A 27,266-nucleotide genomic window follows, 5' to 3' on the forward strand; every position below is an offset into this window, starting at 1 on the left:
TTTTTCTTTACCTCGAGTAATCCCCTTGTCAGACACTTCTTAAAATAGGTGCAAAATTATACTAAGCTGAGGCTGGGCACAGTGGCTCATGCCTGTAATTCCAGCACTTTGGGAGGCCAAGGCAAGAGGATCGCTTGAAGCCAGGAGTTTGAGACCAGTCTGGGCAACAAAGGGAGACTCTATTTTAAAAAATAATTTAAAAAAAATTTTTAATTATACGAAGCTAAGGAGATGCCATGTTCTAAAATTACTTATTTTTAGGAGAATCATTTTAGTCAGATATAATTTTTCATGTACCATTTATTACCTTTGGCACAATGATGGTGTTCTTTGAGCCAAATAGGAATGGCTCTCCAAAATTAAGTTGGTTAACTTCAGACACATTTTTTGTGTCACTAAAATCGTTTAATAATGAAAAAACATGTTAAAACATCTGAAAATACAACATCTCTCATACAGAATTACTTGCAGAAATGCAAATGTTTTTCTTTCATGGCTGAATAGTCCACCAGTCTTTACTCACAGTTGAATATTCCAAATAGAAACAATGACTGTATTTTTGTATGATGATAGATTATATACATTACAGGTAGTTACACCTTTATATTTTCATAGTACTTAAACAAGGAGCTCATCTTTAAGTGTGCTTGCAAGTTTTACATTTAAAATGTGACAAATTTTATTTCCTTGCTAGGGAAAGAATATTAGAATTCAAGTTGAGTAATAACTACAAATCAAATAATGTTTTCCTTTTTAAAAGTCTTATTTATTTTCAATTTATTCATACTTATCTTTTTGAAGAGGATTCGATGTGACTAAAATGGCTAATATGTATGGAAAGTTTAATGTTGGTGATATATCATCTCAAAAGATAATTTTGAATGCAAACACTGAATTTGATGGCAAACATTTTTAGAGTGAACGTATGAATAAATGGAAGGCCAGGCATGGTGGCTCATACCTGCAGCCCAGCACTTTGGGAGGCCAAGACAGTAGGATCACTTGACCTCAGGAGTTCAAGACCAGCGTAGGCAACATAGTGAGACCCCATCTCTACAAAAAATTTTAAAATTAGTCTGGTATGGTGGTGCGCACTTGTCCCAGCTGCTAGAGAGGCTGAGGCAAGAGGATCGTTTGAGCCCAGGAAAGGAGATAGGGGATACAGCAAGCCGTGATCACGCCACTGCACTTCAGCCTAGGGAATAGAGCAAGAGCCTGTCTCAAAAAAAATAAAAATAAAAAAATGGAAGTAAAACCACGATTTGCTTTGTTAAGATTTATAATGCTTTGAAAATGCTAAGGCAGTAAGTAGACATTTATTACTAATAATTGGTAAATACTAGTATCAAATCAGAAGTAAAAATCACAGGACTCATTATCTATAGATAAGAATGTTTAACATTTTCATGTTTTATTTTGGACTTCTTCCTTACAAAAATATACTTCAAAAACTAATCCAGTTGTATTTACCATTTTGTACGTTTGTAAAAGATCTTTAGTTTTTGAAAGTAGATTGTTATGTAGCTACATATTTTTCCATTGCGCAGATGTACCAAAATCTATTTTATAATGCTGTTGTTAGATTGGATTTGTTTCCAGTTTTTTGCTTTTATAAATTTGCCTTAAAGAACATCCTTGAGGATACATTTTTGTATACTTCTCTGATTAAATCCTTAGGATACATTTTTAAAGGAGGAATTCCTGGGCTAAATAAAAAGCACATTTTATTTATTTTCCTATATATATTTCCAAAGTCCTACTGATTTTTTTAACTTGCAAATATAATATGTTCATATTGCAAAACTTAAAGTTCCATGGAACTAATCACTAACCAATGTGATGTGTCTCCAGATTTTTTTCTACATAATTATAAATCATTTAAATTTTATTTTTCTTATGAAAATTGGAATATTGCTATGCATATTGTCCTAGAGTGAATTTTTCTTTTTAAATTAATATATTGTGGAACTGTTTTCATGTTAGCATATAGAACGGTAACAATTTTTAATGACCGCATGTAAATATATATATATATATATGCACGATTATTTTATCATCTGCTAGTGGGTTTTGGTGATCATCTATGTTCATTTATCTTTGCACACTTGTATATTTCTGTATTTAGTCAAAATTGCCCACCGAAAAGTTGTACTGATGTAGACATCGTTCAGTATTGACTGAGAGTGCAAGCTCCCAGCAGCCTGGCCAACATTTAGATATGGACCTTTTTGTGTTTTTGATAATCTGGCCAATGAAATATATCTCATTTCAATTATAATGGCTATTACTAATGCATTTTGTTGTTTGTATCTGTTCTGTGAATAATTGCCTGTCATATCCTGGGCCCTTTTGCTAACAAGTTATTTTTCCTGTTGATTTGTAGGAGCTTTTCGTATGTCCTTGGTTTATGTTTTATAAGTATTTTCTCCAGTTATGTTTTTTATCTTTTAAAATTTGTTCAGTGCAGGATTTTCCAAATTTTTTGACATCTAATCATCTGTATTTTATACTTTTTGGGTTGTGTTGTGCTGAGAAAGACTTTCTTTCCTCAATTCCAAAATCATGAAAATCTGTCTTCTTTAAGGAAACAGCTTTAAAAAAAAGAAAAAAGAGCCATTTAGATATGTGGGTTTTGTGTGTGGTATGAAACAGGTATCTAAATTTGCTTTCGTTTTTGCTTTTCCAACTCAACCAATTATACCATTTATTGAAGAGTCCATCTTTCCCCAACAATTTGAATTAGAGTCTTTATTATACCCTCATTTTGCATATTTGCAGACCTTTTCTGGATTCTCTTCTGTAGCAATGATCTATTTGTCTCTTTCTTACAAATACTAACTTACAAATAGTAATTTACAATTTATAGTGGTGTTATGGTACATTTTTTTTCAGACAAGGCCTCCCAATTATTTTTGAAATTGCCTTCCTTTTCTTATACATTTACTTTCTTAAACTTTAGAAACATCCTAACAAGTAACAACAATCAAAAAAGGGGGGATTTTAATTAGAATTATAGTTAATTAAAGATTACATGAAGAAATTAAATATTTTTATAATATTGAGTCTTCCCATCTAGGTTCATGGTAGAACTCTTCATTTTTTAGGTTTGCATATACATTTTTAAAGGAATTTTTAAGGATTTTTTAATGTTTTCTTATTGAATTATACAATAATTATTGAAGTACTCATACTTACTGAAGTATAGCTTGATTAATTTTTATGAAGCTAATATATTGCTGTAACCACCACCTGGAGGGAGACATAGAATTATTACCTGAACCCGAGAAGCTTCCCTCATGCGCCCCCCCTTACCTCCTTGAGGTAACCACTGACTTCACCATAGAGTCATTTTATCTGTTTTTGAATTACATAAATGGACCCTTTCAATATACTCTTCTGTGTCTGGCTTCTTTTGCTTAACATTATGTTTGTGGGATTCTTCCATGTTTTTGCATACAGTTCACTCCAGTAGTCCACTCCTTGTCGCTATTTTATAATAATTCATTGTATAGATATTTTATAATTTTATATGCATACTATTGTTTATGGGGTCATAGGGTCATTTCCAGTTTGGGGCCGTTTATTATTTGTTGTACTATTATGCTTTTATGAACACTCATACGTTCATGCCTTTTGGTACACATATGTACACATTTCTGTTGGGTATATATTTAGGTGTAGGATTACTGAGTCATAGAATTGGTGTGTGTTCAGCTTTAGTAGATACTATTAGTGTCCAAAGTGGTTGCACAAATCGACACTTGTACCAGCTTAGTAAGAGTGTTCCTGTTGCTCCATATCTTCACTTTCACTTGACATTTGCAGATTTCATTTTTCATTTTAGACATTTTGGTGAGTGTATTTTAATTTATGTGTCCTGGAATATTAATATTTCTCTGCCCTGGAATATTAATGTTTCTGTGCAGGGCCCATTCACATTTTGTCCTTTTTTTTTTTTTTTTTTGATTTGTTTTTGAGATGGAGTTTTGCTCTTGTTGCCCAGGCTGGAGTGCAATGGCACGATCTCAGTTCACTGCAACCTCTGCCTCCTGGGTTCAAGGAATTCTCCTGCCTCAGCCTCTCAAGCAGCTAGGATTACAGGTGCCCACCACCACGCCCAGCTAATTTTTTGTATTTTTAGTAGAGATAGGGTTTCACCATGTTAGCCAGGCTGGTCTTGAACTCCTGACCTCAGGTGAACCTCCAGCCTTGGCCTCCCCAACTGCTGGGATTACAGGTGTGAGACACCATGCACGGCCGTCTTGTCCATTTTTAATTGGACTGTCTCCCTTCTAAATGATTTTTTTCCTCTTCAAAAAAACTTTTAAGTTCAGGGGTACATGGGCAGGTTTGTTACATAGGTAAACTTATGTCATGGGGGTTTGTCCTTCTAAATGATTTTTCAGGTAAGTGTACTGCAACATCTTCTGCCACTGTGTGGCTTGCCTTTTCACCTTTTAATGCTGCATTGTGATGAATGTCTAATTTTCATTTTAGTGGAATTCAATTTATCAACCTTTTACTTTTGGGGTAGTGATTGTGATCAATCTTACTTTAGGGGTAGTGATTTTGATGTCCTGTTTAAAAATGTGTGATTATCCCATGGTCATAAAACTGGTCTCCTGTTTCCTTTCTTCCTTTATTGTTTTACTGGTCACATTGAAGCCATGATCCATTTGGAATTGTTTACGATGTGAGGTAGGGATTCCATTTTCTCATAGTGTGTTGAAGATGTTTGTGTTTGTGTTTTTGAGCTCAATTGGCCTATAATTTTCTTTTATTGTATTGTTCTTTGCTTATTTTTATAGAAAAGTTACGCAGTCCTATAGAAGAAGTGAGTGTTCCCTCTTTTTTTGTTCAGTAGCAGAGTTTGGCAGTTGGAAGTATTTACTGGTGAAACCCATATGAACCTGAAGCTTTATTTTGGTTTTTTAGTGTGTGTGCGTGTGTATTTTTTTTTTTTTTTTTTTGAGACAGTGTCTGGCTTTGTCACCAAGGCTGAAGTGCAGTGGTGCAGTCTTAGTTCACTACAACCTCTGCCTCCCAGGTTCCAGCCATCCTGTCACCTCAGCCTCCCAAATAGCTGAGACCAGAGGCACATGCCACCACACCTGCCTAATTTTTTTTTTAATATTTTATAGAGATGGAGTTTTGCCATGTCACCCACACTGGTCTCAAACTCCTGAGCTCAAGTGATCCGCCCACCTCGGCCTCCCAAACTGTTGGGATTACAGGCGTGAGCCACCCCGCATCTGGCCTCCATTTCTTTAATGAGTAGTATAAGACTATTCAAACTTTGTTTCTTATTCGGTTTTGGTGAACTGTGGCTTTTCTAGATATTTGTCCATTTTATCCCACTTTTCAAATTGATTGACATCAAGTTATTCATAGTATCTTTTTATTGTCTTTTTACTATTTGTAGGATCCATAGTGATAATTAACATGTTCTTCATTTCTGGTGCAATGATTTGTGCCTTCTCTCTTTTTCTTGCTAGTTTATTAGTCTTTTCAAATCCATCTCTTAATTAGTTTTTATTATAAATTTATTTCCCATTTTATTGATTTACGTTATTAATTGTAGTGTTTCCTTCTACTTTTTTGGATAGATTTATTGTTCTTATAAATTTCTTGGTACAGTTGATACTCAACTTTTCTTCTTTTGTAGTCTGTGCACTAAATGCTATTATTTTCTCTTTAGGCAATAACTGCATCCCACAACTTTGACATGTATTGTCATTATCATTCAGTTGGAAATATTTTCTAATTCTCATTGATTTTTTTGTTTTACCAGAAAGAATTGTTACATATATACTATACATATATTACATTTTTTGTATTATATTAATATACTTATTATTTAGAAGTATATAATTGCTTGTCAAATTATCTTCTTGTAATTGATTTCCATTTTATTCTACTTACATTAGAAATCATATTCTGAATTATTTAATCCTTTGAGATGTTGAGACTTGCTTTATGTCCCAGCATTTGTATGTTGGTAAAGGTGACATACACGCTTGAAGAAATGTGTATTCTGCAGCTGTGTTCTTTTTGTATCAATTAAGTTCAGTTTGATATTTGCATTGTTCACATCTATATCTATACTGTTTTTTTGCTCCCTGTTTTGTCAGTTGTGGGAAAAGATATGTTAAAATCTCTTAATCATAGATTTGCCTATTTATCTTTAATTCTTTCAGTTTTTGCTTTCTGTATTTTGAGGCGTTGTTACCAGATCCATACAAAAATCTAGGATTGTTATATATACCTTCCTGTTGAATTTTAAAACCTCCCTGTTTATTTCTAGTAATACTTCTCGTCTTAGTCTGTTTTGTCTGTTAGTATATAGGTATACCAGCTTTCATTTGCTTATTGTTCCTATGGTATAACTTTTTTCATCCTTTTGCTTTGAATCTTTATGTTCTGTTTGTTCCTATATGTAAGGTTCTTGTATTTTTCCACCAGGAGAAGACAGCTGAATATTGTTCCTTTGCCCAGCCTGAAAACATTTATCTTTTAATTGGAATGTCTATAATAATGGATACATTTATGTTTAGATCTATCATCTTACATTTTTTGGTTCCATCTGTTCTTTATGCCTTGTTTTTGATTAAGCAAGTCTTTTTTTATCCCATTTTCCTCCTCTGTCAACCTATAAGTTATACATTCTTTTATTATTCTTACAGTGTTACCATACAGATGTAAACATGTGCTCTTGCATTATTAAGGTCTGCTTTAATTTTGCATTTTCATCATTTTTTGAACAATGCAAGAACTTTTCAAAACTAGCTTCAGTTATCCTCATTTGTGTTATTATAATATTAATTCTGTATATATTGAAAACCCCACAAGACATCAATAGTATTGTTTTAAACAGCTTATTCATTGAGAGGCACCTACATGTTCACACTTTCCAGTATTCTTCAGTTCTTTTGTCCATTAACTTGCTGCCATCTTTTTTCCTTTTGCCTGAACATCTGCCTTTATTTTTTAGCACTTGACTGCTAACAATGAATTTGCTTATTATTTTGTGTGACTGCAGCTGCATTGTACTTTATTTTTATTTTATTTTATTTTTTGAGACAGAGTCTCACTCTTTTGCCCAGGCTGGAGTGCAGTGGTGTGATCTCAGCTCACTGCAACCTCCTCCGGTTTCAAGTGATTCTCCTGCCTCAGCCTCCTGAGTAACTGGGATTACAGGTGCCCGTGATCACGCCTGGCTAATTTTTGTATTTTTAATAGAGATGGGGTTTCATCATGTTGGCCAGGCTGGTCTCGAACTCCAAACCTCGGGATCTGCCCACCTCAGCCTTCCAAAGTGCTGGGATTACAGGCATGAGCCACTGCACTTGGCCTTACCTTTATTTTTGAAGGATACTTTGCTTAGTATATATTTTAGACTTGTAGTAATTTTATTTTAGCATAAATAAATTTTGTTGAGAAACAAAATTTAATTTTGTTTTCTGACTTCCATCATTTCAGTTGAAAAATCAGTCAGTCTGATGTGCTGTATAAGGTAATTTGTCCTGTCTTTCCAGTTTCTTGTTAAACTTTCTCTTATGCTGGGCTAGGTGCAGTGGCGCACGCCTGTAATCCCAGCACTTTGGGAGGCCAAGGCGGGTGAATCACCTGAGGTCAGGAGCTCAATACCAGCCTGGCCAACATGGCGAAACCTCATCTCTAATAAAAATACAAAAATTAGCCAGGCATGGTGCTGCGTGCCTGTAATCCCTGCTACTTGGGAGGCTGAGGCAGGAGAATCGCTTGAACCTGGGAGGCAGAGGTTGCAGTAAGCAGAGATCATGCCACTGCACTCCAGCCTGGGCAACAGCGAGAGACTTCATGTCAAAAAAAAAACAATAAAATTTTCTCTTAATGTGGTGTTATGTGGGAAGTTGAAAAAGAAAAATAAAAAAGGCTGGGCACAGTAGATCACACCTATAATATCAGCATTTGGGTAGGCTGAGGCAGGCAGGCAGATCGGTTGAAGCAGAAATTGAGACCTCCCTGGGCAACATAGTGAAACCCCTGTCACTACAAAAAATTCAAGAATTAGCCAGGTATTGTGGTGCATGCTGGTAGTCCTGGCTACTCAGGAAACTGAGGCAGGAAGATCTCTTGAACCCAGGAGCACAAGGCTGCTGCAATGAGTTATGATAGCACCACTGCACTCCAGCCTGGGTGACAGAGTGAGACCCTGTCTCTAAAAAAGAAAAAAAAGAAAAAGAAAATTTTCTCTTTGACTTAGGTTGTCAGCATTGTTATTCTGTGTGCCTACATTTAGTTTTCCTTGTATTTATTTTGCTTGGTTAGGAAAGCTTCTGGAATCTGTAGACTGAGGTATTTTATTTTGGAAAATTCTCACCCAATATTGTTAAAATACTGCTTCTTTCCCATTCTCTCTTCTTTCTGGGACTCTTAATTACAAATATATTAGACATTTCACTATGTCCCATATGTCTATTTTGCTATTTTCTCTATATTCTTCTTTATGTTTTCTATATTCTTTTCTCTCTTTGCTTCAATTTGTTTTCTATTGACCTTTCAGTTCACAAATCATCTGTTATATGTGTTACATCTGCTTGTTACCCATCTATTGAATTATCAATTCATTATTGCCTTTTTAATAATTTTTAAAGTTTGAAACAATCTTAAACTCCAAAAAGTTGCAAGTGTATTGCAGAGAACATTTTTTCTCAACCAGTTTTGAAGTTAAGTTGCCAGCCTGATGTAGCATCACCTGCAAGTGATTTCCTGTGACTTTTCTACAAATAAGGACATTTTCCTGCATAACCATAATATAATCATCAAAATTAGGAAATTAACCCTGATGCATTCTTTCCCTCTAAACATCTATTCCTATTGAAGTTTTGCCAGTTGCCCTAACAGTGTCTTTTATTGGAAAAGGATCTAATCAGAATCATGTATTGCATTTGGTTATATCCTGTTCCTCAGTCTTCGACTTTCCTTGCCTACTCAGAGTCCAGCACCCAACTGTGCTCTGCCACCCACATACACACAGATGCCATCCTTATCTGCTAAACTTATAACGCCCTGCACTGGGCCATCCTCCCAACCAGAGACACCTTCCTCATTCCATTCAAGCTTTAACAATTCATCCTAGGACACCCTCCTACATGGAAACCTTCTTCATGCTGCTTAGGCTATGACACCTCATACCAGGTCACCCCCATGCATGGAAGGCCTACTCACCCCAGTCAGGCCCTGACTTCACACAGGACGTCTCCTCACACCTCCCCCTGCTGCAGGGATGCCCTTCTTAACCTGCTCAGATTATGGCACCACATACCAGGATGCTCCTCCATGGATACTTTTTTCTCTTGACTCAAGCCCTGTAACTGCTTGCCAGATTGCCAGATTGCCCCCATAATGTGAGATATTTCTCACCCTAGTGAAGTTCCAACACACCTCACTGGGCAAGTCTCCTATGCAGATGCCCTCCATGCCCTTACTAGAGGCCATTGCATCTCCTTCAATATACCCATACTGTGGTATAAATGTCTACCTCATCCTGCCCTACCAACAACTTTAAAAGTGCATAGTTCAGGAAGAAAAGGGAAGAAGAGGAACAAGAATAGAAAAAGGAAAGAATTCTAGAATTTCTGTTTTGTTAATAGATTCCAGTGCCCTAGTAAAATTCTGTCTTTTCATTATTTTCTTTAACATATTCAAATTATTTGTAAGTTTGTGTCAGAGAACTTAAATAATCCATGTTATCTGTAGGCCTATTTGTATTGCCTGATCTTTATCTTAGTTTTCATTCATTTGGTCTTGTTTTATGATGTGCCTGTTAACTTGTTATTGAATGCTGACCACTGTGTATGAAAACTTTTGAAGATGTTATCTTTCTCAAGAAAAGATTTAAATTTCTGTTAGCCAGCATGTAAGGTGGGTGGATCACTTTAATGCAGTCAAGACTGATCTATTTCCAGTTTCTGTAACTCTTACAGTCAAGCCCTTCCTGGATTTCAAATGAAAGTGGGATTGTCCAACGCGTCTCTCCTCTTTGGAAGGCCCCCACCTGAATTACTATTTTTGACTCCTCAGTGCTATACAGTTGCCTCTTGGTGATTTCTTTCTGCTTGGCTTCTCTGTATCATTTCTCCATATGTGGCTTAGGATCAGCAATTTCTGGAAGGAAAATTATATGCAGAGTATTGACTCATTTTTCTGTGGTTTCCTTCCTCCAGGATCTCAGTCTCTCAAGTGTTGGCTGGCTGCTTGGTAGTCCTGTACTTCATGTACCTGTTCCACTGAGATTACTGTAGACTTCAGGCTGCTGCTTTCTGTTTGGGTTCTGTGTCCTGCACTGCAGCTCCACAAATGCCTTAAGAGAAAAACATGGTGACCAGAGCAGGAATCACCTCTATGCATTTCCCTAATTTCTGGGATTTTTGCTTCTTGAGTTCTGATTCCTTTGGTTGTGTTCCAGTGGATTTTATCAAGGTTGATTCTCAGCAGGAGGAAGAGTATAATACCAGCGACTTCATCATAGTCCTAAAGTGGAAGTCCTCCACGTGCATGATTTTAAGTTTCCTATACATCATGCTTTCTTTCATGGTTCTTTATTTCTTTTGTTAACCTGTTCTAACTTTTGCTAGATAGATTGTAGTTGTTGAATTTTTGGTTCAAGATTGTATTCCATTATGCTTCATCTATTTCACAATTCTTTAACAAACAAAAAACTTCAATGAGATATATTTTACATACAGTATACAGTCCTTTCTTAACAATTGTTTTCAGCTTTATTGCCACATTACTGGATGTTAAAAATAAATATTTGCTCCTCATTATGTCTTATGCCCTATTGTTTTCCCCTTTGTTCTTTCCATTTTTCATTTTGCTGGCAGCTATCTGTAACTAATTTTTTAAAAAATAGGGTGGGTGCTTGGATGCTGCTTCTTTTATGATTGAAAATATCTTTATTTTGCCCTAGCATTTGAATGCTGCTTTAGGTGGGTAATACATTTCTTCATTTACAGTCTTTTTTCCCTCACAACTCTGAGGAGACTGTGTCTTTTTTTTTTTTTTAACCCTTTGGTGTTATAGATGAGAAATCTGATTCTTCTCACTATGTTGACAGCTCTAGTGCCTCTTGGTGGCTTTTTTCTTTTTTTCTGCCTACCAGAAAAGATTGTAGAATTTTTTCCTTGTTCTTAGACTTTGGAAGTTTCACCAAGATATATTTACATGTATGTCTTCTTTCAGTATTTCTGTTTGACAGTTCATGAACCTTAATATCCTAAAGTTTCAGATCTTTCTTTGATTAATGGAACTTTCCTTATATTATTTCTTTCATCCTTATAAGTTTTTCCTTTGAGTTCTTAAGATAGACATTCAGTCTCCAGGATCTGTCTTTCATATCTCTTAACTTCACCCTTGTATCCTTTTATGTTTTTGCCTGCCCTGTAGGGAAGAGTCCTTCTAGATCACGAATTTGCCTCTAGCCGTGTTCGTTCTAGTACTCAGCTCATCCGTTGTTTTTAAAATAAATTTTTCTATCATCTTAAATTTCCAGGATCTTTCTTGTTTTCCTATTTTTCCTTTTCCAGTAAAGACTCTTCTTATTTTAAGGATGTTATCCTCTCAAATCGCTAATGATATATTTGTAATGTCTAATTTTTTGTCTTTGGTTTTCCAGATTAACCCTCCTTTCAGGGGGACGAGTAGGGAATGCGGAATTAGCTTCTCTGCTTGCGTAGCTTGGTGACTGTCACACTACTGGTTTTCCCCATTGCCAACTGATGCTTATGTACTCACATTTTAGAATTCAGGTCTAGATTGATCATTAATGGTAATTGATAGGGATTTCCTTAGCTATTGCTAAAGGCTCCTGTCTGATAACACCTGGATCGAGCTCATTTCTGCAGGCTGTGGTTGAGCACAGGGTTCTGCAAGTGGACTTCAAGCAGCTATGATGAGTGGCTGAAGAAATGTTCATGAATAGACTTCCCTTCGGGGTGCCTGAGCTGGCAACAAGCTGGGAAACTGGAACTGTCCCAGTGATAGACACGAGGAAGGTGTCACCTGAAAGATGGTGGTGTTCAGGGAATTCTTCGCTTTTCTTAGCTGCTTTGCTTTTTCCCTTGTCTGTGTCCAATGGGACTGCCCAGAGTTACCTGAGGCAGTGCCCCGTTTCCTCTCTCTGGCCCTCAGGGTGACTTCCGCAGCAAACATCCCTCACTTCACACAGCCGTACTTGCCAGCACTTGGGCTGATGGTAAATGATGTAAGGGCATCCGCAGCCTACACTACCACGACCTCACAGTCCCTTCTCTCTCTCACACCCAGCTTCGCCTCATCTTGCGCTTGGGGTTTGTCCTGTCCTCTGGTGGAAAAAATCATTCACGTCTTCCTTCAGTAGTCTCCTCTTTTTCCTGTGTGAGGTTATAAGTTATTACCTTTGTTTGTTTCTTCATCAATATAGTCTTTTAAAAATATCCTCAGCAGCGTAACCTCCAAAATTTTGAAAGCAGTTTATTAAGTAAATGAAATTTAATCCATAAATATAATCATGAACGAACCATATATGTCGTCGTTTAATCATTTTCACATAATTTCTGTCCCATTATATAAGCAGATAAGTATTCTTTATTTGTTTCACTGTGTTCTGGGATTTAGGTTTCCATTTTCGATGTATAGTCTCTGTCCTGTGATTTTAAGAAAATTTTTAAAAAGAAATTATTTAGCTATTTAATGTAATAATTAACTTAATCATGTTTGAAACAATAGTGGTCATCTAAACAAAGCAGACTTAGTTATTCTTATTGAAGGTTCATCTGAGTACATTTGGGGAACCAAAGTATTTTTTCATAAGCACAAGCTAATATCTAAATTGCATTCTTTACTGAGAATTTTAATCCTTATAGTAACTGATTCCTTCACCATAGTAACTCACACATGGAGTCAGAGACCCAGGTTCAAATCCTGGCTCTTCCACTTACTAACTCCATAACTTAAACAGCCCAGTGCCTGGCACAGAGAAGGTACCTTGGTAAATATTGGATGAGTGAATGTATGAAGTTACAGGTATGAGGCTGAGTTTCCTTACCTCGAAAACAGGAATAACAAAGGACTTGGATTATAGACAATTTATGTAAAACCTCTTGGCATATAGTAGGCATTCAATTAGTGCTAGGTATAACAATAATAAACTTTATACAAGAGTCCTTTTATTAATATCAAGCAAGTCTCACAAGTAATAGGAGTTACCCAGGTTGATGGGGTGGTGAGAAGAGTCTACTTCATGACACAGTTGCTTCAGATAGTTTCCAGCATTTTTTCTTCCTCTCTTGCTGTAAACATTTATTAAAGCAGAGTGCATTCAACACTTCTCGGCAGGATCGAGATTGAAAGAGCAAAGACATAGTCTTAAGGGGCATGCAAACCAATTGAAGAGACCTTCTGGACACAGTGAGAACACACTCCTAAAAAATAGTAAAGCAAATGTGAGGCATAAACTGAAGAAGAGAATAGGAGTTGGGTGAGTGTGAGAAAAGGTTGTGTAAAAGTGGATTTCGAATTGAAAAAAAAGACAGTATTTTGATTGGCACAAAGACCATGTGAAGGCCAGGCGCGGTGGCTCACGCTTGTAATCCCAGCACTTTGGGAGGCGGAGGTAGGCGGATAACCTGAGTTCAGGAGTTCGAGACCAGCCTGGCCAACATGATGAAAACCCGTCTCTACTAAAAATACAAGAATTAGCCAGGTGTAGTGGTGGGTACCTGGAGTTGCAGCTACTTAGGAGGCTGAGGCAGGAGAATCGCATGAACCTGGGAGGCGGGAGGTTGCAGTGAGCCAGGATCATGCCACTGCACTCCAGTCTAGGCAACAGAGCGAGACTCCATCTCAAAAAAAAAAAAAAAAAAAAAAAAAATACCATGTGAAGATTGCTCAGGCAGTGCATGGGGAAGGTATAGTGTGGGTTTCCTGGTGCAGATGGATGGATCCTGGGGACAGCAGGACTGGTAGTTTGGTATAGAGTAGATGCTCAGAGGGAGCAGTGAAAGGTTAGGTAAGGGAGGTAAAGTGAACCCAATTTGCAGTTCACCTTGGTCATTGCATTAACTTTTCATTTTGCTGTTTCCCACAACCCTAGCCAGTTAGCGCTTTGTTTGAATACATTCATCAATAGTCCAGAGAGGGTGAGAACTATTAGATGAAGTGTTTTTATTTTGAGATGCTCTACCTTGACTTACAATTTGAACAGATTAAGCCTGGTTTTAGCAGATCACAGCATCTTAAGAAAAGCCAGCTAAGGGTTATGAGCTAGTTATCCCTTTGGCAACCAACACTTAAAGTGGACATGTTGAGACCTGTCTTTATCTGAAGTAATTATGGCAAGTTAAACCATGTTCCCTCTCCTCTGAGGAGACGTGAGCCCCTCTGAAATATTCCTCCCTCCTTCCTATCATTTTTCTCTCACTTGACCTTCCCTTCTGATTCAAAGCTAGTTGATGGGTTGTGGAATCAGGATTTAAACCCCTCTATCAATTTTGTGAACAAAACTTAAAAAAAAAAAAAAAAAAAAAAGCTAACACAGAGCCAAGCGCAGTGGCTCATGCCTGTTATCCTAGCACTTTGGGAGGCCGAGGCAGGTGGATCACCTGAGGGCAGGAGCTTGAGACCAGCCTGGCCAACATGGTAAAACCCCGTCTACTAAAAATATAAAAAATTAGCCAGACGTGATGGCAGGTGCCTATAATCCCAGCTACTCGGGAGGCTGAGGCAGGAGAATCACATGAACCCAGGAGGTGGAGGTTGCAGTGAGCTGAGATCCTGCCATTGCACTCCAGCCTGAGCGATAAGAACGAAACTTCATCTCAAAAAAAAAAAAAAAAAAAAAAAAAAAAAAAAAAAAAAAAAAAAAAAAAAAAGAGCTAACACCATTTACTTCAAGGCGGCCCAGGATGGCACACAAGACATTTGAAAATGTAAATTACAAATAAATGATAGGTCTTCATGTGCGAGGGTATCTACTTTTTTATTTGCTTTCTCTTTCTTCCTTTTCTTTTGATTGTTGTTGTGAATAGAAATGCTTTTTTTTTTTTCAGTGAAAATTTTAGATAGAACAGTGTTTGATTTTCAGCATTTATTTTTATACTTCTATTATTGGAATGCCTGCATTAGTACATAAGCCAGTATATGTGGTAAAATAGTTGGGATTAAATGCAAGCTTACTGCATTGATTCCATGCTATAAGTATTTTTCCTACTTATTCTAATATATATAGATACAGATATAGATATACATATACTTTCATAGACATTTCATGTTTTAAGGTGTTGTCTTTTAGAGTTTTCTGTTTTTTAGCATCCCAAGATGTAATTCTCTAAAGAAGGGAATGGCAAATTATTTTAATGCTTTTATTGTTTTTATTTCTAGCTTATTCCACTAAGCTCAACAAATTTCCTGTATTTAATATTAATGATGACTTGAATGATCTGTGTACCAGTGCAGTAAGCCCAAATACTACCAAAGCCACGCGGTACGCCTTGAATGTGTGGCGATATTGGTGCATGACCAACGGGCTCAAAGACCACACAGACATCACCAAGGTAAGGGACTCTTGAGTTTACTTCTTTCAGCCAACTTCACTGAGCTTCCAAATGCCCAGCACTGTGCTAATAAGCATTGTAGGGAACACAGAACAGTGGCTTTCTGCCTTGGGAAACTTTGGAAGAACATAACATAGAAAAAATCCACACACAAAGCAGAATGTAACAATCGTTTTATGAATTTATAGATTGGAAATACCTGAAAAGTTCAGATGGGTAAATTAATTTCAGTTTGGTAAAACTGGAGAGATAATTGATATTTAAGGTTTTTTTTGTTTTTTTTTTTTTTTTTTGAGGAAAAGTAGGATTTCAGTAGAATTAGATGAGGACAGGAGCCTTCTAGGCTGAGGGATGTGAGGAAGAATAAAATTTGGGGAGACAGACTCACTTGCCTACAGCAGAGGCCTCATATCTTGGTATCATGGACAATAAAACCAGATTCTGATAACCCTTAAATGCCAGGCTAAAATCTTGTGGACACTGGAAAATCACTGAAATATCTTGTTTTGGTTTTGCTAAGGAGAGACTTTATTTGAAAGGATTATTGCAGGGGCAGGGACAGGGACTATTGTAGTAGGGAAAACACTCTGACCATAAAATCCTAAGGATTAGGATTAGACAAAAGGGAAGCATCCTAAGGATTAGACAAAAGGGAAACCACTGAAGTTGTTTGAGAGAGAAGAAACATAATGAAAGTGGTGTTTTAGGGAAATAATTGGAAGTGATGAGCAAAAAGTTAATTCATGTCCTTGGTCCTCCATTTCCCCATTTGTAAAATCAGCTCTTGAATCTCTTCCAACTTGAAAGGCAGGGGTACTGGCACACACCTGTAACAGTTCCAGTTACTTAGGAGGCTAAGGCAGGAGGATTGCATGAGCCCAAGAGTTCAGGGCTACAGTGTGCTATGACCGTGACTGTAAATAGCTACTGTACTCCAGCCGGGGCAACATAGCAAGACCCTGCCTCTAAAAAACAAGAAAACTGAAAAACTCATCCAACTTGAAATGCCTGAGGTTTGTAAATCGAAGGAGAAAATCTTGGACATGTGGAGATAGAACATAAAGGTACTGTATTTTGATTTGACTGCATTGAGTCTAAATCAGATATGCAGATGGAAATGGTCAACAAAGAATTAGCAATGTGGAACTTAAAACATGGTGGAACTGTTAAAGCTGGAAGTATACATTGAAAAGTCTTGCAAATGGATGTCATAGTTGGAGCCCAAGAGCAAGTGAAATCTCCAGGTTTGAGTGATGTGCTTAGGGAATCAACAACAGATGAAATAGGACAGGAAACCCTGCTTTCTACTTCTGTCACCATGGTACACTACATAGTGTGAGGGGCCTTTCTACTGTACATGCAGACAGGGAAACATCCATGGGACCCAAAAAAAAAAAAAAAAAAGTGCAACAGAAGCAGTGACCAGTAAGCACATATGAAAGGCAGGGTTCTGTCTGAGAGCATATGTTGATAACATTATTAAAAAAGGGAAGATGAGCTGATGAATCCTTGATGAAAAAGAGTACCTGAAAGGGTCCTAAAGCGGTTCTAGGTAGCATACCCTGGATCCTGGCAGAGTCATATGATAATACTCTTTTAAGGGAAACATCCAAAATGTAGGTGCTCAGGTTTTTTGAAGAGTCAGAGCAACTACATTTGTGCTGGGATTACAGGTGTGAGCCACTGCGCCTGGCCAAATTAAGTTATAAATTAATTACAGATCTAACTAGACTGTTCCCAGTACTTGGAAGTTAGCATATTACTAATAACCAAAGGACCAAGAAGAAATCACAAAGGAAGTTATAAAATGTCTTGAACTGAGTGAAAATTAAATCACCACTTATCAGAATTTGTAAGTTGTAGCTAAAATATCTAGAGAAAAAATTTTTAGCTTTAAATGCTTATCAAGGAAAGTCTAAAATCAATGAATGTGAAACAAAAAGAACTTGAAGAAATAAAAAAATATGCTCGTGATTCTCCCACCTCAGCCTCCTGAGTAGCTGAGACAACAGGCGTGCAACACCATGCCTGGCTAATTTTTAAATTTTTTTAGAGACAAGGTCTCACTATGTTGCCCAGGCTGATTTCAAACTCCTGGGCTCAAGTGATCCACCTGTCTTGGCCTCCCAAAGTGCTGGAATTACAGCCATGAGCCTCCGTCCCCAGCCCAGTTTTTTTTATTTTATTCTTTCCCACTTGGTGTCATCAGCCCCATGACCAGTCTCTGACTTCTCTTTAGTCATTTTTACATCAAGGAAGCCAATTTTATCATCCATAGTGAGTCTTGACATGGTGAATCAATTCAGAATGGTTACTAAAGGAAAATGGTTTCTTGCAATGTCTTTATAATCAATTGAAGACCTTAGTAACCTGGGAGAATAATCACCCACTAAAACTGAGTCAGAGAAAACTAAGGAGGCAAACACCACGGGCTAGAATGAACTGTTTTTTGTGTGTAAACAATACAAGTGTTGTGACTTGACATTTCTCGAGGAATTGCTTTGGCTCTGATTTTGCTTTGAAACTTGTGGTATTCTGTGGAAATTAAGAAAAATGTTCTGTATCTGAAGTCAGCTTGGTTCTCCTGACACTAGGTTAATTCATTGGTTTAACGCATTTGTTTTGTTTTGTTTTGTTTTGAGACGGTCTCACTCTGTCACCCAGGCAGGAGTGCGGTGGTGTGATCTTGGCCCACTACAACCTCTACCTCTGGGGTTCAAGTAATCCACCTTCCTCAGCCTTCTGAGAGTAGCTGGGACTATAGATGTGCACCACCATGCCTGGCTAATTTTTGTATTTTTTGTAGAGACGAGGTTTCCCCATGTTGCCCAGGCTGGTCTCAAACTCAGCTCAAGCAGTCCGCCCACCTGAGTCTCCCAAAGTGCTGGGATTATAGGCATGAGCCACCATCCCCGCCTAACCCATGGTTACATAGTGCTAATCACATATTTCGGGACTTCTGGTATGTGTTAAAGACCCAGTCATAAATGAAACGTAGTTCTTATCTTCAGGGAGCTTTCAGTCCACTTCAAGAGATAGACATAAACTAGATAAGAGAATGTACAACATGGAAAGGACCATAACAAAAATTTAAATTAAGTGCCATGGGATCCCATATGAGAGAGTAACTTTGCTTAGGTTATGTAGAAAGTAAAATTTGAGCTAATTCTGGAAGAATGAATAGAGATTTTCCAAATAGAGACAGTTAGTAGAAAAAAGCATTCTCGGCAGAGGAAGCAGCATGAAAAGGCCTTATGGTTTCTAGTTATGGCAAAAAGCTCGATGAAGCTGGAAAATAGAGTACAAAGGGAGCAGAAGATCAGGTTACAGAAATAGGGTGTGTACTGGTCATCTTCCGCTCCATAACAAACCACCCAAAAATATAGGGACCTAAAGCAACAGCCATTTTATTTGTTCATGATTTGATGAGTGAGTTAGCATTTTGTGCTGAGCTTAGCTGAGTACCTCCCCTACTGGTCTCACTTGGGGTACTCATGGGTGCAGTCATTTGGATGTTAGATGGGAAGCAACTTGTCCCCATATTCCCACAGTCTAACTGGGCCTCCTCACAGGGCAACACCATGCCCTAAACCAGTAAGAACCTATAGACAGAAGCAGGCCAGGCGCGGTCACACCTGTAATCCCAGCACTTTGGGAGGCCAAGGTGGGCGGATCACTTGAGGTCAGGAGTTAAGACCAGCCTGGCCAACGTGGTGAAACCCCGTCTTTACTAAAAATATAAAAATTAGCTGGGCATGGTGTTGTGCACCTGTGATCCCAGCTACTCAGGAGGTTGAGGCAGGAGAATCGCTTGAACTGAGGAGGTGGATGCTGCAGTGAGCCGTGATCACACCACTGCACTCCAGTCTGGGCAACAGAGTGAGACTCTGTCTTAAAAAAAAAAAAAAAAAAAGACAAAAGCAGCAAAAGCAGAACCCCTTGAAGCCTGGGAATTCACACATTCCTTGAAGGCTTGGAATTCACGCATTGTCACTTCTGCCATATTCTGCGGAATAAGTCACGTGGTGAAAATAAGTCACGTGGCTAGCCCAGATTCAAGGGATGGGAAAATGGATTCTACTTGATCGGAGAAGCAGCAAAGTCTCGTTGCCAAAGGGTGTGTGTACACGGAGGGGAATTGTAGGTGTCTTCTCATACTGTCAGAAGCAGATTGTGAGGACTTGCATACAAAGTAAACAGTTTGGAATTTATCCCAAGGGCACAGGAAACTATCAAAGATTTGCTTTTTGTTTTTTGTTGAAAGCGCTAACATAAAAAATAAGATTTTCTACTCAGCACCCCTTATTCAGGAACCGTTCCTCTCCTATAATCCATATGGTTATTGCAGAAGCCATCACATTAGGAGAATGAATAAAATGGACTACCTTTTGGCAAGTTGTTTGGATTAGGTCCAATCAGAATCCTTCTTTTTGGTGTTTTGCTCCTGAAAAGGAGAGTTGGTCTCTTGCTAAACCTGAAGCTTTAAGATGGAAATTTGGGGGAGTGCTAGGTGGCTGTGCTTGCAGCTATGTGAAAAAAAGCCACTCCGCGCAAAGCAGCAGAGATGAAAGATGAGAATCCTGGCGGCCTTGGAGTCCACTCGTTCTGATATCCGTCTCTGTCTCAGCTTCCAGTTTGGTTTGTCTCTTGCAACCAAAGGAGTCCCAACTACTATAAAGAGAGCTGACCACCTCCAAGTAGGGAGTTGCAAGTGACAACACAAAAATCCAAAGCCAGCTTTGTTTTAGTGCAATGGTTTCTGGCAAGTTATTTTAACTGGTTATCGCTGGTATGTAAGAAAGCTGTTTTTCTTATAGTTGGATACAACTAACCTACTCTGATAGCTTTTCAGCTGAATCTCTTGGGGTTTCCTTGACCAACACCAGATTATCAGATAGCAATTATATTTTGTCTTTTTCCTTTCCCATATACATACATATGTATGTGTGTGTGTATATAACTCCTTTCTCTTGTGTTATCTGGTTGGTTAGAACCTCCGGAACAGTATTATATAATAACAGTGATATTCAGTAAGCTCTTCCTGTTCCTAACTTTGTAAGAAAGATATGAATGTTTTCCTTGTGGGTACAGTTTTTCTAGCTCTTGCCTGTAAATTACACTTCATCATAGTAAGAAGATCTTTTTCTTCCTATCTAAATTTGAAATTTGAATTTTTAAAAACTTGTAATGGAGGTCACTTTTTTTCAAATACTTTTCAAGTATGTATAAGTTCATATTACTTTTTGCTTTAATGTGTGAATGTCAATTATATTAAAATATTTATTAGGATGGAATCATTTTGTGTTCACTTCAGGAGTCAAACACTTCCCATGATGCCCACAGGATAGGTTCGATGCCTCATTCTGTCTTCCTATAATGCATTGAATGTATTGTCATTAGTCCATTCATCCAACAAAAACGCATGCCACTCCTCTATAAAGCAAAAAAATGACATTGAATCATTTTTACATTCTACAATAATCCCCCCTTGTTTTGATGCAGTATTGCTGTACTGCAATCCTAAATTTAACTTATAATACAGGTATAACCAAACACAGGTACAGCTGCTCACCACTTGCAACACCAGTAACAAAGATGAGATGCAGTAAAAGAAAAGTGACTTTATTCCAGAGCTGGCAGTGGGGAAATGGCCAAGGCTAGTGCCTTAAAGAAACCATTTTCAGCTTTGGCTGGAGAGAGGGGCGTAAAAAAGGAACTTGGAATGGGAGGCATGCGGGAGTGCTGCTGGGCACAAGGTCTCCGTGTCTTGTTCCAGTGGCTATCTTGAGTCGTGGTCCACCTGGAGCATGGTGGCCTCATCTCAACAATAGGTGGGTTGTTGACCAGTGGCCTTGAGGTAATCTCTGGAATTTTGCAACTGGGTCTCCAGGCCTGGTTTGTCTCCAGATTAGCCCTGGAACTTCTAAGTAAGCACATACTTAGATAAGTGTAAGTTGAATAAGTACATAATTAGATAAATGTGCATGGTGTAAGGGAGTGTCTGGTGGGAAAGGAGGGAAACAAAGGGTTTTAAGGTACATTTCAAGGCTACATTCTGAGGCTAAGGAAAGGAAAACAAAACTTTACAATTCATTTGAGCCAGGCGCAGTGGCTCAAGCTTGTAATTCCAGCACTTTGGGAGGCCGAGGCAGGCGGATCGCTTGAGGTCAAGAGTTAGAGACAAGCCTGGCCAACATGGTGAAATCCCATTTCTACTAAAAACTACAAAAATTAGCCGGGTGTGGTGGCATACACTTGTAGTCCCAACTACTCAGGAGGTTGAGGCAGGAGAATCACTTGAACCCAGGAGGTGAGGCTGCAGTGAGCTGAGATTATGCCACTCCACTCCAACCTGGGCAACAGAGTGAGAATCTGTCTAAAAAATAAAAATTAAAAAAAAAAAATGCTTTTCAAAGCTGGAATACCTGGTTACACAGGCAGTCCTTGTTTTGAGAGGTACCATATGAACTGGAACCTGTGTGTATCAGAGCCATGCCCTCACTGTGGGTGGTACTAATGTTCACACATTCTATTTAACCTAATAACATGCAAAATGAAAATTGCTTGAATTTTGCTTGGGGGTAGTTTATATTTAAATACTTTGGGTTTTAATGTAATATTGGTCAGATTTGGGTTAGAAAAAAATGAAGAGCCTTTCTGTCTTTTTCTATGCTCTGAAACTATTTAAATGAAAAAGAAAAGCTGAACTGATTCCATAAAGGCATACTTTTAGGAACAATATACATCTTCGACAATCATTTCACACTCTTTGGGGCTCTTCAGATCCTTTACCTTTTATTGAACCCATTTTAGTAATTATATTTTGCTAGACAATTGTTCAGGTTATCTAGATTTTCATATTAATATGTATAAAGTATGTGATGTTCTTTCGTATTCTTTACTCTCTTTATTTTCTGTATAGTCTTTCTTATTCCTAATAAGGTTTTAGGTGTATACATACTTCCTTTCCTCCTTTCTCACTCTCTTTATAAAGTCAGACCTGCTAGAAGTTTGTGAACTTTATGGGTCTTTTCAATGATTACATTTTTATCTATCCCAGTTTATTTCTTTTCTAGTCCATTAATTGATTTATTTATTTTTATTGATTCACTCTACTTTTTTTTTTTTTTTTTTTTTTTTTGGAGAGAGTCTTGCTTTGTTGCCCAGGCTGGAGTGCAGTGGCATGATCTCAGCTCACTCCAACCTCTGCCTCGCGGATTCAAACGATTCTCCTGCCTCAGCCTCCCAAGTAGCTGGGACTGGACTACAGGTGCACACCACCATGCCCGGCTAATTTTTATATTTTTTTTAGTAGAGATGGGGTTTCGCCATGTTGGCCCGGCTGGTCTTAAACTGACCTCAAGTGATCCTCCTGCCTCAGCCTCCCAAAGTGCTGAGATTACAGGCATGAGCCACCATGCCCAACCCCACTCTATGATTTTTGAGTTAGTTTACTTTTTCTAGCTTTTTGAGTTGAATAATCAGCTTGCTTATTCTCCATAAAGTTTTCTAACAATGTTATCCAAAACTATGATGTATATTTATTATGTATATTTTAGCAATATCTCACACATTTTGATATATAATATCTTCAGTTTGGTTAATTTTTAATCTATAGTTCAGCTTTTATTTTCTCCTTAATTAAGGGCTATTAGAAGAATCAATGTTACCTGTGCAGTGTCTACTCGATAAAAAAATATTTTATTGGGACTTTCTAATTGTCCTAGAATATGTATTCAGCTTGAATAGACCATGAGCAAGGGCTGGTTTGCCCTTTGTGGTTCCATCTTGAAAATAAAGCTTTCTTAATAGCCAAGCTCTCCCTTTTCTTCTAGCTCTCTCTAAATAAGGAGCTCATTCTGTCAGGAGACTCATTCACTTTTTTTTTTCTTTTTTTTTTTGAGACGGAGTTTCACTCTCATTGCCCAGGCTAGAGTGCAGTGACACAATCTTGGCTCACTGCAACCTCCACCTTCCCAGTTTAAGCAATTCTCCTGCCTCAGCCTCCCAAGTAGCTGGGACTACAGGCACACACAACCGTGCCCAGCTAATTTTGTATTTTTAGTAGAGATGGGGTTTCACCATGTTGGCCAGGCTGGTCTTGAACTCCTGACTTAAGGTGATCTGCCCACCTTGGCCTTTCTAAGTGTTGAGATTACAGGCGTGAGCCGCCGTGTCCAGCTTTTTCATATATTTTAAACAAACAACTGATATTGAAAACCTGTGGCTTATTAAACCACAGATATTTCAGGACCTATTCAGATAAATTCAACTGAAAAATCAAGGAGCATTAACTTGCTGTGCAAAATGGACAATGTAGGGAAATGGTCTTACCCTACAGCACTGTGTCTAGTAACGAAATGTTCTGTGCAGATGTCAAGGAAATCAGTGATGAAGTTATTCAGAGTTTGTTTAATTCAGGAATTTTTCAGAGAGTTTGGGTTGAATTTTATTAAAGGAGAGGGAAGCAACTGATTTTCAAACAAAACCACGGGCCTTCCAAGAGGAATAGTGAAAGTTACAAACAGCCAGTAATAATTAAGTGTGTATATAGATGTATTTGCAGACACACATGTATATATGTGTATGGGGGGTGTTAATTACTATTTACACACCCTTTCAGTCCTCTGCTTTAAGCATTACAGCCTTGGAGAGGGTATTGATTATGATGTTCTGTTTTGCAGATTGAAACACTGAGGTTTAGGCCGGGCGCAGTGGCTCACGCCTGTAATCACAGCACTTTAGGAGGCTGAGGTGGGTGGGTCACGAGATCAGGAGATCGAGACCATCCTGGCTAACACAGTGAAACCCCGTCTCTACTAAAAATACAAAAAAATTAGCCAGGCATGGTGGCGGGCCCCTGTAGTCCCAGCTACTCGGGAGGCTGAGGCAGGAGAATGGCGTGAACCCGGGAGGCAGAGCTTGCAGTGAGCAGAGATCGCACCACTGCACTCCAGCCTGGGCGACAAAGCAAGACTCCCTCTCAAAAAAAAAAAAAAAAAAATACTGAGGTTTAAAGAGATCAGGTGGAGCCAAGTATGGAACCTAGATCTTCCAACTTGAAATTCACTGTTCTTTCCATTAAGTCCTACTAAGGGGTCACAAAATGTCCTCAACACAGCCCCTGGTGAGGATTAGAAGGAAGGAGGGGTCTGGCTGTGTGAGTGTCAAGTGTGTAACCTCCATGTTTGTCTCATTTGAGATCCCTGCAGTGAAGTTGAACGAGCTGCTTGAGAACTTTTATGTCACCGTTAAGAAGAGCGACGGCTCAGACTTCCTGGCCACCTCGCTCCATGCTATTCGCCGAGGCCTGGACCGCATCCTGAAGAATGCAGGTGTCGGCTTTTCCATCACCAGCAGCACCTTCAGCTCCTCCACCAAGAAACTCAAGGAGAAGCTGTGGGTGCTGAGTAAGGCAGGCATGTCGGGCGCGCGTTCTCGCAACATCGTCTACTTCTCCCTCTCTGACGAGGAGGAGATGTGGCAGGCAGGGTGTCTGGGGGATGACAGCCCTATCACTCTCCTGTCCACTGTGGTCAAGTACAACAGCCAGTACCTGAACATGCGGACGCTGCAGGAGCATGCAGATCTGATGTACGGCGACATTGAGCTGCTCAAAGACCCCCAAAACCAGCCCTACTTTGCCCGGACAGACAGTGTCAAGCGGGAGAGTCGGAGCGGCTCCACCAGAGTGTGTCATGGGAAAATCTACCATGAGCATTCCCGGGGACACAAACAGTGCCCTTACTGCCTCCTCTACAAGTACATGTACATTCACCGGCCGCCCACCCAAATGGAGGCCAAGTCCCCCTTCTACCTGACTGCCAGGAAGGAGGCCACAGACATGGGCAGCGTGTGGTACGAGGAGCAGAGGATGGGGCTGCGCTCTCTTCGGGGAATTGTCCCAAACTTAGCCAAGAAGGTCAAGCTGGAAAACTGTGAGAACTTCACCTTTGTCTCATTCACTCAGGTCTCCCGGAGGCTTGGCTCCCACAGCTGCTGCCAGTGAGCCCTCCCTGGGGCCCAGCCACTGCCCTGTCACCTGCTCAGTGGGCGCTCCCTGGGGCGGCCAGGGCTGGAGCAGCTGGAGCTCCGCGGAGGCAGGGGCTGACCAGGTGTGACCTCCCGGTCTGGCAGCTCTCCCCCTGGTGTGGCCCGCTCTCCCTTTGTCTTGGAGTTTGCTTTTTAAAATGAAACTAGATGAGGCTAAATCATTCGAATGGTTTATCCAAATGTGTGTCAACTTTGTTAGCTTTTAGAATCTAACACAATGTATAATTGCTACACACAAGAGTGAGGAAATTCATTTTCTCTAGTGCCTTTCTAGCACAGATTTTCTAAAAAAAAAAAAAAAAAAAGGAAACTGTTAAGTAGTCATTTAAAAACTCCCAGTAGCGCAGTAGCTTTAGAATGTTAGGAAGATTGTACACTTTGTTGAATTACACTCACAAGGAGGAACTAGAGAGAGGCAGACACGTTCCCTGTTTCCAGGAGACAGATTGCGCTTGACACGCCTTTGTTTTTTTGTTGGTGGATAACGTGGTTCTGGAGGGCAGGAAGCCTTGTGTCAGGGAAGATGCTCAAGCGACACTCGGTCATCTGACAGGGACTCGGGCTGCTCCCACGGCTCCCAGCAGCGGGAGGAACCCCATCTCAGCTGCCAATGGAGAGAATTTTATGACAAAAGATTCACGCACCAGAAGGGTGTCTGTGAGAACAAGGCTTCTAGTGAACTAGACAGTTTGTACCGTGAGGGAATTTCTAGTAGTGAAGGAAAATGGCTTGGAAAAGCCAATCTGTGATCAAAATGTGAAAACCTCCTGACGCAGAAGTGCCTATGTTTTATTTCTCAGCACCATGTGAGAGCTCGTTTGGAACATTTTTTGAGGTTTCTGTCTGTTCTTCGTGTCATCCCATTATTCTGTCAGCATATAGCACGGGATCTATAAAACAAGTAAAGGTAATTTTTAGTCTTAGCCAAGAAAAGCTAACCAAACAAGCTGCAAAAAAACACAGATCCCCAAAATTTCTTTATTAAAGAGCTTTGGAATATTTTTGTCAATGTATAACTTTTCAGCCACAATTAGATGTCATCATTTTAGGCTGGCACCAATGCTTGGGACACGATGATTTAGGCACCCCAGCAGGTAAGCAAACTCAGCATTAAGGATGTAGTTATAAAATTAGCGCAGCATGGTAGGTAATGCAGTTTGAAACCATTTCACTCAGGTAAAATGCAACCTGACCACATTATTTAAAAATCAGCAGAATTATCTAATAACTACTCTGAGTGCAACAACAACTGAAAAAGGAGCCCAAAGAGTGCACAGTAATAGTAACAATAATTTCTAGGGACCTTGACTTTGTATTTGAGAAAAATCTCCTGTAACTTTATTCCATTATGCTCCTGATATGCTTTCTAATCCCAAATTAAAATTCTAATACAAATTCATTTTGTAGAAGTCTTAAAATCAGTCCTCTTTCTTTTTAAAAACATTGTTTTAGTATTTATTTTCATTAATTGGTTCCTTAAAAAATCACATGCTAGTCACTGAGATATGTAATACTTCCTTTACCAGAGAAGACTCAGCCGGTGCTGCCTTAAGATTTAACATTACTCCCTTTTTAGTCACTGTGCATCTATAAGTTTGTTTACTAGTTGACGTTTCCTGAAAAGAGATTAATTTTGGT

The 27,266-nt window shown here is 38.9% G+C and overlaps 1 protein-coding gene across 3 annotated transcripts in view; it reads left to right on the forward strand.

The window, feature by feature from the left end:
* Nucleotides 1-27,037, forward strand: part of KIAA1958 (KIAA1958 ortholog) — a 170,628-nt gene extending 143,591 nt beyond the window's left edge. For 2 of the 3 annotated variants that reach the window (XM_030919208.1, XM_030919209.1), the window contains 2 exons: nucleotides 15,403-15,575; nucleotides 24,778-27,037. In XM_030919208.1, coding sequence (XP_030775068.1) covers nucleotides 15,403-15,575; nucleotides 24,778-25,584 — 980 coding nt within the window. In that variant the 3' untranslated portion in view covers nucleotides 25,585-27,037. Of the gene's footprint in view, nucleotides 1-15,402; nucleotides 15,576-24,777 lie in introns of those variants that run through there. The other variant, XM_030919207.1, reaches the window with a different exon arrangement.
* Nucleotides 27,038-27,266: the final 229 nt, after the last annotated feature.

Source organism: Rhinopithecus roxellana, chromosome 16, assembly GCF_007565055.1.
Source record: "Rhinopithecus roxellana isolate Shanxi Qingling chromosome 16, ASM756505v1, whole genome shotgun sequence".
Taxonomy (NCBI): Eukaryota; Metazoa; Chordata; class Mammalia; order Primates; family Cercopithecidae; genus Rhinopithecus; species Rhinopithecus roxellana.